The sequence below is a fragment of the Mixophyes fleayi genome, chromosome 12, assembly GCF_038048845.1.
Source record: "Mixophyes fleayi isolate aMixFle1 chromosome 12, aMixFle1.hap1, whole genome shotgun sequence".
Lineage (NCBI taxonomy): Eukaryota > Metazoa > Chordata > Amphibia > Anura > Limnodynastidae > Mixophyes > Mixophyes fleayi.
Window position 1 is genome coordinate 71,929,501 of NC_134413.1, and position 12,947 is coordinate 71,942,447.

At 42.8% G+C, this 12,947-nt stretch overlaps 2 protein-coding genes across 2 annotated transcripts; both read right to left on the reverse strand.

Annotated features, from left to right (window-relative positions):
- Positions 1 to 533: 533 nt before the first annotated feature.
- On the reverse strand, positions 534 to 2,686 carry LOC142108693 (uncharacterized). The gene is made up of 2 exons (XM_075192533.1): positions 2,299 to 2,686; positions 534 to 2,058 (listed from the first exon to the last, which is right to left on the reverse strand). Exon 2 carries the CDS (start codon positions 1,994 to 1,996, stop codon positions 1,340 to 1,342), a length of 657 nt encoding a protein of 218 aa, XP_075048634.1. The 5' UTR covers positions 1,997 to 2,058; positions 2,299 to 2,686; the 3' UTR covers positions 534 to 1,339.
- A 2,474-nt stretch (positions 2,687 to 5,160) lies between these two features.
- Positions 5,161 to 9,764, reverse strand: LOC142108365 (uncharacterized). Its single transcript, XM_075191991.1, has 6 exons — positions 9,705 to 9,764; positions 6,114 to 6,290; positions 5,911 to 5,989; positions 5,705 to 5,793; positions 5,434 to 5,533; positions 5,161 to 5,348 (listed from the first exon to the last, which is right to left on the reverse strand). The coding sequence occupies exons 1-6, from the start codon at positions 9,762 to 9,764 to the stop codon at positions 5,161 to 5,163; spliced, it is 693 nt and encodes a 230-aa protein (XP_075048092.1).
- Between the last annotated feature and the right edge of the window lie 3,183 nt (positions 9,765 to 12,947).

The following is a 12,947-nucleotide window of genomic DNA, read 5'->3' on the forward strand; positions in this document are numbered from 1 at the left end:
TTCTCCCTTGGGTATCGCCTGAATTACTGCTGGAAAATTAGAATTTATAAAATGTAAGAAGCTGTTGATGTCTCTGCTATGTGTACTGTCAGTGGCTTCACTAGGCAGGCACAATATGGCTGATTATCTTCTGCTTAGTTATTTTATGTATAGAGGAAGTGAATCTGCATGATACAGGGGGTTGGGTAGTGTTATGTGGCTGCGGGGGCTCACTGTACCATTATTAACCCTGGCACATCACTCATTTAAAATTTTCACTTGTGCAGTGTCAGAGGCTGGGAGACACTGTGACAAATGGAGCCCATCACTGACCAGGCTTGTAGAACAATCCCTGCACTAGTCTGACCTACTATAACCGGATCACTCTGAACAAGTCTTATTGCAAAGGTGAAATGAAAAGAGTCAATACTACTGAACTTTTATATTTCACATCCCCATAAGATGGAGCAAAGTTTTGCACCCCTGTAGACACATCTTGACCCACTTAGCCATGGGCATACAATATAAATGAGAGCTTTTGTACAAAAATGACATCACAATATTGCATTTAGGCCGTGGGACACATTTTTCAAGATTCATAATCAATCCCCAATGGCAAAGTATTACAGATTACAGGATTATTATATGAACTCACACCTTCAATTAGAGAGTATGAACAAACATACTGTAACAGTGTCTCAGATCCCACATTATATCTCCAACCCATTGCCAGAATTATATATTACTCAGTACCCAATATATCAAGGTAATCTTGTTTTAACTGTGTACAGTGTGGACGATATCTGGTAGATAAAATAGTTCCACACATGAGTGATCAAATTTTGTGTATAAACTATGTAAATATATTATGCTTAGTTTAATTTACATTAATAAAATCAACTGTTTTTACAATATAAAGAGTACTGCAGCTCCTTGTTTCATGTCCAATTGCTTTTCTCCTATGTGATATTCAAGACCTGATTTGTTTGTAAACCATTTTCATTACTCAGAACATGGATATGGTTTGTTATCTGATGCTCAAAAGGATTTGATTTGTATCCGAAACATTTCCCAAACTCAGAACATGGGAATGTTTTCTCATCTGCATGGGTTCTCTGATGTTTGATAAGTTTTGAGTTCCATGGAAAACATTTTCCACACTCAGAACATGGAAATGGTTTCTCACCTGTGTAAGTTCTGTGATGTTTGACAAGGTTTGACTTCTGTGCAAAACCCTTCCCACACTCAGAACACGGAAACGGTTTTTCCCGTGTGAATTCTCTGATGTTTGACAAGTTTTAATTTCTGTGAAAAACATTTCCCACACTCAGAACATGGAAATGGTTTCTCACCTGTGAGTTCACTGATGTCTAATAAGTTTTGATTTTACGGCAAAACATTTCTCACATTTAGAACATGGAAATGGTTTCTCATCTGTGTGAGTTTTCTGATGTTCAACAAGATTTGATTTGTATACAAAACATTTCCCACACTCAGAACATGGGAATGGTTTCTCGCCTGTGTGAGTTCTCTGATGTTCAACAAGTTTTGATTTCTGTGTAAAACATTTCCCACATTCAGAACATGGAAACGGTTTCTCACCTGTGTAAGTTCTCTGATGTCTAATAAGTTTTGATTTCTGTACAAAACATTTCTCACACTCAGAACATGGAAATTGTGTCTCATCTGTGTGAGATCTCCGATGTTCAACAAGATTTGATTTATATACAAAACATTTCCCACACTCAGAACATGTAAAAGGGTTCTCAGCTATGTGACTTTTCTGATGTTTATGAAGAGATAATTTAACTGTACAGCTTTTCCCACCCTCAGAACATGGAAATAATGTATCATCTGTATGAGCTGTACGATGTGTAACAATATCTATGTTATCAGGATTACATTCCTCATGATTAGAGAGTTCAGATAATTTATCTCCACTGTAAAGTATTGGATATATATTTAGGGTAATTGGGTTCTCTCCTGTAGAATCTTGAGTAATGTTGTTATCTTCCATTTCAAAATCTGTAGATAAAATCAGTTGCTCCCCCAAGATATTCTTGCGTTTACATCCATCTGCTGAAAGTAAAATAAATGTAAGGAAGGACATTGAGCTGCAGATTACAATACCCAAAATTTTCAAACTATGAGCGAGTTGTTCAGTTGTTTAATTTCAATTTGCAATTGACGAACACTTCATTACAACTATAAAAGCGCATTATCAAGCACATTGCTTAGATGCAGTCATAATTGGAATTCTTGTAATGACTCAATAAACAAAATATATGACTCTTTACTGTAATACATTTTATTACTCACCTGTGCCGATATCTGTAGGGATTTCCTCCTCCTTACACTGCTGATCACCCCTCACATACGTCTCTTCCTCTCCCTCTATAATTTTTATTTTAATATCAGTCAGGACGTCATCCTAAATAGCCCACAAAAGAATGATCATTTTTTAGTCAAGTTTTTTTATTGGTATTTCAAAACAGAACATAAAGAAAATAATTATTTCTGAATAAACGTGATAGATATAAATCACCGGGTGTGACACATTACATCAAAGATTAGTAAATTTCCAACACTTATGCAGGTATACAAAAACATACAGAATAATATCAAGACTGACAATAATACAGTATATATCAGATGGCATGGGTCCCCATGGACTCATGGGCACCCCTGATCATCATCATCATCTATTTCTTTATATTACGCCACTAATTCCACAGCGCTGCAGAGAGAACTCACTCACATCAGTCCCTGCTCCATTGGAGCTTACAATCTAAATTCCCTAACATACACACACAGACCAAGAGAGACTAAGGGCAATTTAATAGCAGCCAATTAACCTACCAGTATGTTTATGGAGTGTGGGAGGAAACCAGAGCACCCGGCGGAAACCCACGCAAACACGGGGAGAACATACAAACTCCACACAGATAAGGTCATGGTTGGGAATCAAACTCATGACCCCAGCGCTGTGAGGCAGAAGTGCTAACTGTTAGGAACCCCTCCAGCCAGTACAGCAAAACCCGGAGTCTGCTCCGAAAGTCCGGTGTTCACTGTTGGGACAGACTTGGCTGCAGACAGAGGGTTGTGAGATGTCCACTGGCTGGGGAGAACCCAGGAATAGAGTTACAGAGGCCGTAGAGTAGGAAGTGCAGGAGCGAGTCCAGTGAGACACCGAGTGGATGGTGTCAAGACTGATATATCACTCATTGCCACTGGAATAAATAAGGAACAGTTGATAGAGAAGTCCCCTGATCCACAATGGTTTCTGTACCGGTACTTGTCCGGAAAGGAACGGAACTTACAGTGATAGGTAAAGATGATGAAACTGAACGTAGGCAGTAGCCAAGGGTAACTACAACCCACAGTACCGGTGAGAGTCTAGAGATTTTAGGGAAATAGTTCTTAGGCGATTGCCAGGGGTAACTGCAACCCTCAGTACCGGTGAGAGTACGGAGATTTAGAGGTACAGTTCTTAGGCAGTTGCCAAAGGCAAGAGGGGGCTGGACTGTTTCTGCATTATCCACAAAGAACTCTTCCCACAAGACAACCAGATCAGGTCCCTTGCCCATTAAAGGTAACTAAAAGTCTACAGACAATATAAGAGGGGAATGGTCGCAGAGTTGTATCAGTCTTTCTAATGTAAGATTTTGGCTATGAAGGCACGGGGAGGTGCCCCGGGTGGAGCTGCCTAAGAAGGGATGCGATGAGCTTGCTCCACTGCGAACTGAGCCGTAAAGGAATCCTTCCCAAAAGCTTGAATTAACCATTTCTCCAAGAAACATTCAGTACCAGGCCCCTCCACTTATTCAGGTAGCCCCACAAAACGAGTATTATTGCATCAGAGACTCCCCTCACTATAAGAAAGCGTCTGCTTACATGCCAACATCTGAGCTTCCAAATTATCAATTTGACCCTTCATAGGTGCTGTAGCATCTTCTAGAGTCTCCGCTTCAGCCCCTCACTATTGGATTTGTTGCATATCATGTCTAAAAAGGGAAAGGTCGGCCAGCTGTAGAAGCTGCTGCAATGTGACCTCAGGGTAAGTAGGTGAGGTTGGTGCATTAGGAACATTGGTAGTTTGGGAGGGCACACATAATGGAGTTTCTCCAGAACTGTCAGTGGGTGTAGAGGAATAGGCAAACCGGTCAAGCCATCCGGCCAGAGCAGCATGATCATATAACGAGGAAAATACATCCCAATATAGAGGAATGGGTATAATAATAGTGTTGTATTTCATGGATAAACACTTGTATGAAAGTCTTACCATGAAAGTACCCAAGGCAGGATCATAGAACAGAGTCAAGATAGTATAGACACCACTTATAAAAGGCAAACTGGATAATCCAGATATGGGAATGAGGTTCAATAAATCAGCTAATGACTGTCCCAGAGGAGTAATATATATTAGATGTCAAGTGCCAGGATGTTATCACAGCACAAACAGGCAAGATAGCATAAGTCAAATTACAGCCACTGTGTGAGGTACCTGCATGCACTCAGAGCCTGAGGCCCAGCTGTTGGGGATCCAATCTGTATCTCAGGATGGAAGGCTGACTTGGAGCAACAGAACTGTGCAGCATGAGGACAAATCGCCGCTCTCTATGGTGGAAAATAGGGCACTACCAAGACGTCAGCCCAGATTACAGGACAGGAACAGAAAATGTCCGTCCCCCGCTCCCAGGGCAGAGGGGTATAGTCTACAGCATTGTCATGTACTCGAGTCGCACACAGTAAAGGGAAGAGCCTGAGCAAGTGTCGGCACCCGACGACCTGACAGTGATGGGTAAGTATGGTGATCTGTCTCACCACAGCAGGGGTCCCTGGGGTGTCCGCACCAACAGTCAGCGCCGGCAGCACGGAGAGGCAGAAGCGCTGTCCACCAAGGAGTCAGGCTGCAGCGGGTCCGCTCAGATAGCAGCCTCCGCACACCAGGCTGGGGTCTCGAAGAGCAGCGCCGCAGCCGCGGATCAGGAGAAGTACCCCAGAGGATGCCAAGAGGGGTAAGTAAGCTCCAGGACTAGACAGAGTCCAAATAAACCAGCAAACTCAAAATGGAGGATAAATGCAGGAATTTTAGGATGGAGAACGTAGCAAGCATACTTGTACTCCATGTATGTCCAGGACACGACCCCTTTAAGAATATTATATTAAATAATATCTGATTTAATAATGTGAGATGAAACAGAAGAATATGAGAGTATAAGATCCACGCTGTTTTTTTACAGATAATATAATAAAATCACTTTGGCATTTAGGTATTTGGCAAGACCCTAAAATGTCATCTACCTGAAACTCCTGTGAATAAAGAGTACGGAGATATCTCTCTGGGGTATTTCTGTTACTGGATCCATCTGTAGGAAACACACAGTGACTGATTACATTGTTTATACAAGGAGAATATGTGACTCTTGTCTGTAATAAGTGTTTATTACTCACCTATGCTGATTTCCTCCTCCTTACACTGCTGATCACCCCTCACATACGTCTCTTTCCTTCCCTCTATAAATTCTAATTTAATACCAGTCATGACGTCATCCTAAACAGCCCACAAAACAATACAAATATATTTAATAATAACTGATTTAATCATTTATGATGAGACAGAGGAATGTCAGTGTATATGACTCACACAAGTTTTTTTTTTTTTACAGATCATATATTGGAAAATTCACTTTAGTATTTGGCGAGACCCTAATATGTCACCTACCTGTGGAATACTGTGATTTTCCTGTGTACAATCCTGTGAATAAAGAGGACACGGACATCTCTCTGTGGTATTTGTGTTACTGGATCCATCTGTAGGAAACATTCACTGACTAAAAACATTGTTTATATGTGATTATCAGATGATGTGTATCTAGGTGGCCTTCAAAACTGCTCTCTCCCCTACAATAAATGAAAATCTCCTCTTACCCAGTGATTTGAGAATCCAGTGATTCTCCATCATTACGTCTTTGAAAAGACTCTTCTGCCCTCTTAAATACGTCCACTCCTGCATGGATAAATAGACAGTGACATCCCAACACTTTATAGGAACCTGATACACCCAATGATACAGTCATCACGCAGACACATCCCCTGGTGTTACTGTATTATGTCCCATTCCAAGCAGTCACCTCTCCAGTCACCAGCTGAATGATCTTGTTGGGCAGTTCCAGGATTTTCTTGTCATTGTTTTCCTCATGTATCAGTGAGTGAGGTGGAGGCACCGTGATGGGGCTCTGGGTCCTGCTCAATACTCCTGACACACTGGAGGGTGGACCACCAAATCTCTTTATTACTATGGTGCAATCCTGTGTATTGAATTGGAGAAAAAAATATGAAGCTCCATGTATTTGGAATTTTTAGGAGTTAACTACAATACAATAATAGTATATTTTACAAATACAACCAATTTCCTATATGTAACTGTTTCATATATACAGGAAAGTAGAGTGTATATAGCATTTACATCTACTGCAGCTCAGTGGGCTCACCTATCACCTAAACCTTCAGTGAGCTCACCTATAAAGACAAGTTTAAAGTGGGTTCTTGTAGTAGACAGAGGACTCAGAATGGCCAACCTACGGAAGATAATAGGAGAGGTAAGTGCTAGATACATTCTACTAGACAGTCCATATAGGAAACACTTACATGTAGGACAGGGGTTGGATTTGTAAAACTAGCCCTTCTTGTCCATTTTGCACATTTAAAAAGTCCAGGAAAGTGGAAACATTCTATAATCGTAAAACTTACAACTAAAAATACAGCAAAACCTGTAACTCATTTTAATCAGAGTTGGTATTTCAGCAGTTTGAACAGTGTAGTAAATCGTACAACTCCAGTGAGTAAAACATAACCTAGCACAGACCCGTTGGGGTTGCACTAATTTAAAAATCAAAATCAAATCCTAATTTTAATAAAGCATTCACTACGCTTATATTGAAACCGAGAAAAATCCATGGCCTCCTATCGCCTTATCACGCTACTGAATTTGGATATTAAGCTGCAGGCTGAAAACATGGCCACTCGTTTACAGTCTATTATATCATCACTTTTAACTGACCAACAGCTAGGATTTGTGACAGGTCATCACTCGGTGTAGGGCATATGTACAGCAATTGCGGTGGTGGCCTCCTCGTCCTTACAATATCCTTCCAAGAATATACTACTTAGCCTGGACGCCAATAAGGCATTTGATGCAGTATCCTGGCCCTATATGTATGAGGTACACAAATGTGGGGCATTCAGAGAGGATTTCACTACTCTGATAGGACCCGAGTCATTAAGGAAGGTATCTCTGTTATTTGTGTGTATCATACGCACTTCCCTTCTGCGCATGCCCAGAACGAGGACACTCGGCCGTCAACGAAAGCAAGTCCGCTGCGTATGCCAACGCAAATGACAGTTACGGCGGTCTACGGTTCTTTTGAGATTTCCTATTCCACATATGTATTGTACGCATCCTGCAGTGTCTGGTCTAGTACAGCAGAGTGAACCTACGCCCATAGTCATCACCACACGTATCCTGAGATCCGCTCCTTGCCGACTCCAGGAGTACGCAGAGATGATTTACGTGCCGTTGAGAACAACTGCACGATGCGCTCTGTATGCTGCCTTAATGACTCAGGCCCATAAGCTTTTTCTATTCTTGCCCAACCACCTCTCTACTAATCAATGGCCTGATTGGAGAGGCGGCACCCATGACGAGGGGTACACGTTAGGGCTGCCCCATGTCACCCTTACTCTTCAACCTAGTACTTGATCCTATGCTTGAGACCTACATACTGTATTTCGGGGCATCCGTGTTGTATTTATCAAGCTGTCCGTTTGATAAATCCCTGGCATTATACCGGATCCTTGCTTTACCTGACGCTACTTGGCTAGAAACATAGCAATTAAATTGGCGCACAATGCTATCCCATATCTAGGTATAGAACTTTCTAAGAACGTATCAGCGACAGTTCTTGACAACCACCGTTTTATGTCCACTAGAAAATTGTGGCACATCATACATACATGGAAACTAAACCTTACTTATCTATCCATCTTTCTCTATTTGGGAACCCTAGTTTTTAGAATGGCGAGGCTGCCTAGCTATTCACTATCTAGAACAGGGGTTGGCAACCTTTTTCTACTAGAGTGCCGGCTAAAATCTAGTGACGCCCAGGTGTGCCAGTTGGGTGTGATATATATATATATATATATATATATACATACATACATACATGGCTGCCTAGAGAAATTCATGGCCCCAGTACAGCATATTCATGTGTCCCCCCTTATAGTCAAGCAAGGTAAAAAAAAATGCTGTGTCGCCGCGGAGCAACATTTTTTTTGCCATGCAAGTGGTTGTACAATTGGGGCATGGCAGTGCATCATTGGGGGCATGTCTAGCAGGTGAAAAGCACCAGGCCACCCTCTTACAGAAAAATGCATTACTCACACATGTCCCCTTGCTCAGCAGCTTTGCTCACAAATGTCCCCTCTGCCCACATGCTTTAATCACACGTGCCTCCCTCTGCCCACATACTATAATCACACTTGCCCTCCCCTCTGCCAAGCACTTTTAGTCACACATGCCCCTCTCCATCACCTTAAGTCACAAATGCCCCCTCTCCAGCACACCTTCTTCTTACCTTATTCTCCACTGCACAGCATGGGAAGATATCCAGCAGCCCGCCAAGTACCATGTGACCACCGCAGTCACATGACCTTTACAATTATTTTCAAAGATAGGTCTCCAGTGGGGACTCGGGCCACCAAGCAGGTGGTAGCCACCCCCTCCCCCCTCGGCTATATATATATATATATATATATATATATATATATATATATATATATATATGTCTCATTTTATGAGGCTAATATCATATTAACAGTAAGGGAACAGCAAAAAAACGTTATGCCGCACAGTAGTGCCCCAGTTCACTTCATACCTCATAATTGTGTCCCCAATTCATCTTATGCCTCATAGTTGCCCCCAGAAACTCATAGTATGCCACAGTTGCCCCCACAAATACATGGTATGCCACAGTTGCCCCCAGAAACACATAGCATGCCACAGTTGCCCCCACAAATACATGGTATGCCACAGTTGCCCCCAGAAACACATAGTATGCCACAGTTGCCCCCAGAAATATATAGTATGCCATAGTTGCCCCCAGAAATATATAATATGCCACAGTTGCCACCACAAATACATAGCATGCCACAGTTGCCCCCACAAATACATAATATTCCACAGTTGCCCCCACAAATACATAGCATGCCACAGTTGCCCCCAGAAATACAAAGTATGCCATAGTTGCCCCCAGAAATACAAAGTATGCCATAGTTGCCCCCAGAAATATATAGTATGCCATAGTTGCCCCCAGAAATATATAATATGCCACAGTTGCCACCACAAATACATAGCATGCCACAGTTGCCCCCACAAATACATAATATTCCAGTTGCCCCCACAAATACATAGCATGCCACAGTTGCCCCCAGAAATACAAAGTATGCCATAGTTGCCCCCAGAAATACAAAGTATGCCATAGTTGCCCCCAGAAATATATAATATGCCACAGTTGCCACCAGAAATATATAATATGCCACAGTTGCCACCAGAAATATATAATATGCCACAGTTGCCCCCAGAAATATATAATATGCCACAGTTGCCCCCACAAATACAAAGTATGCCAAGTATATGTGCCCCTCACTTTGCTGCTCTTACTTACCTTTGTGGACTCGTCTTTCTCCTGAAACCTGGGTTGGAGCTGCTTCAGTAAAGCAGCCATCACTGGCTGCTTTGCTAAATGAAGCAGCTTCACTGTGGCATACTTCGTTAATGAAACAGCTTCAGTTAAGCAGCCGGTGATGGCAGAAGCTCCGTTTCGGCCATCATCGGCTGCTTTACTGAAGCAGCTTCAGCGTCGGCGTGCCAGACAAAAGTGGTCAGCGTGCCACGTCTGGCAAGAGTGCCGGGGGTTGCCGACCCCTGATCTAGAATGACGCGGGGGTTAGAACGGTGGGGCAGTTCCTTACTCAATCTAAGAAACCCTTGACTTTCCAACAAACAGGGAACCTGCACGACGTGATTAGACCGTGCAACCTAGACTTTTACAGACTCACATTATGCAAGTGTAGTGACTAGACCATTTTCTCAACAGGATTGGGACCCACCCGCTCTACTATGATACATTGAAAACGGGATTGGATGGGACGCTTTGTACCTACTAATTTTTTACTTCTTTACAGCTCACAGTGTGTGTGATGGGACCTGTTTTATTCCTTGTTATATATCACTATATAGATTATTATCCTTTCTATAATATTCATCCATTATAAACAGTGCGTGTGCTGGGAACTGTCTTATTACTCTTTATATATCACTATATAGATTATTATCCTTTATATAATAATAATAATAATAATAATAATAATAATAATAATAATCACCCATTATAAACAGTGTGTGTGCTGGGAGCTGTCACATCCCTCTGCATATATGGTAATTATAACATCCCTCTCCTCTATATAATAATAATCTCCCATTATAAACAGCATTTTATATGAGCTGTAATGTCTCCCTATACAGACTCCTCTGTATAATAATCCTTCATATCTCTGCTTTCAGCATAATAATAATATATTGTTAGAAGATATTACCTCAGCCTTGTACAGGTCCTGGATGTTGTTGTTATATATGAATGAGTTAAAGCTGCTCTCCAGGTTGTAAAATGGCTCCTGCAAGAGTATGTGACCACGCCCCCTCTGGAACGTCACTGGTACATAACTGTATCAGCAGTATTGTGTATGAAAGACTAAGGGAAAATGGCCGCCGCTGTTCTACATTAAGGACAATGCAGTAATACTTTATTTTACTCTAGTGATAACATTGCTGCTAGTCAGCTATATGTTACGTTCATTACTAGGTGGTAGAGGCTAAATCCCTTTCAGATAATTCTGTGACATCACGAGGTCATGTGACTGCTGTAGTCACATGGTACACAGTGCAGGAGCTGCTGCTGGATAACTTCCTGTTCCTGTGTAGTCGAGGAAAGGTAAGAAGGAGAAGGAGTGATGTGATGGGGAGGGGACATGTGTGACTAAAGGTGCTGGGCAGAGAGGGGACATGTGTGACTAAAGGTGCTGGGCAGAGAGGGGACATGTGTGACTAAAGGTGATGGGGAGGGGACATGTGTGACTAAAGGTGCTGGGCAGAGGGGGGACATGTGTGACTAAAGGTGATGGGGAGGGGACATGTGTGACTAAAGGTGATGGGGAGGGGACATGTGTGACTAAAGGTGCTGGGCAGAGAGGGTACATGTGTGACTAAAGGTGCTGGGCAGAGAGGGGACATGTGTGACTAAAGGTGCTGGGCAGAGAGGGGACGTGTGACTAAAGGTGCTGGGCAGAGAGGGGACGTGTGACTAAAGGTGCTGGGCAGAGAGGGGATGTGTGACTAAAGCATGAGGGCAGAGGGGACATGTGTGACCAAAGGTGCTGGGCAGAGAGGGGACATGTGTGACTAAAGCATGAGGGCAGAGAGGGGACATGTGTGACTAAAGGTGCTGGGCAGAGAGGGGACATGTGTGACTAAAGGTGCTGGGCAGAGAGGGACATGTGTGACTAAAGGTGCTGGGCAGAGAGGGGACGTGTGACTAAAGGTGCTGGGCAGAGAGGGGATGTGTGACTAAAGGTGCTGGGCAGAGAGGGGACATGTGTGACTAAAGGTGCTGGGCAGAGGGGACATGTGTGACTAAAGGAGCTGGGCAGAGAGGGGGCATGTGTGACTAAAGCATGTGGGCAGAGGGGGCATGTGAAGGAGAAGTCTCTTCCCCACACGGCCCCTCCTCAAACAACAATAACCTGACAACACTTGCTAACTTTTCTCTGATATTCCCCATGACACGTATTACATGATCTTTTCCCTGACAGGCCTCCTGCCCACAATCGTGTCTCACTGCTGCCCACCAGCTTTTACCTCACAGGCTCCGCTGCCTCAATCCTGACACCTCCCTTACTTCAAAATGAAAGAGGCGCCTTTTATTTGAAAGAGGAGTAGATCCTTAGCAGTGAATGAGATAATAATACAGAGATCATTATTGCCATAGATGTTGTGGTTTTGTTTTTTTAAAAAATACTGTATCTAGTCAGATGATATTATCATTACAGGCCATTAATATAATTGCTTTTGTCACAAACTGTACATAAGACACCTCAATTATCTCACAAAAATAACAATACATCCAGATTTCTATGCACTGTTTTTAGGTGGCATACTTCAGCCTTCTCACTTATCCATAACTTTAAGTTTTGGTATATCTCAGGCATTAATTGGGCATACCAGGAACCACTGTAGTATATTGTAGGGAACAGGCGAAAGGGCCATTTAAGACATCCTAGAAGTTCACCGACACTCCTCCTGCTCTATACTCTCACCTGTTAGGCCTTCAGTTTAGATTAAGTGCCCCCCCCTCACAATGCTGGGTTCCTCTGCGGGACCTAGGTATAGACGCTACAGAGGTTCCCAGGTAGTGATTGCAGGAATGGCCGTCACTGCTGCACAGTGCTCTGTAGTGCACAGTGCTGGAAGATAGGTTTAGCAAGTTGCTGTTGGCCACTGGAATGGCTACTTCTTAGTGTTGGGGCAGCTTCATGTTTCCTTAAGGGGCCTGGGTCAGGTGGGGTTTACTGGGTATATATAAGCCCCCACTAGGCACCGACGTGTGGACGGTGCGTCCTTTTGTACAGCTACCAATGCATTTTTTCTTGTACTACAAATCAATTTTTGTTACATACCATCCAGACTGCTGCAACATCCATCTTGCTGTAATGATATCTTGGTCCCCTACAGTCCATTCAAATAGTCGCTGCAGGAATAACCTCCCTACTCTCCATCATTAATTACTGTTCTGCTACTGAAATCATCTTGTCTTCCATTTTAATTATCTTTTCACTGCAAAAGTATTTAGAGC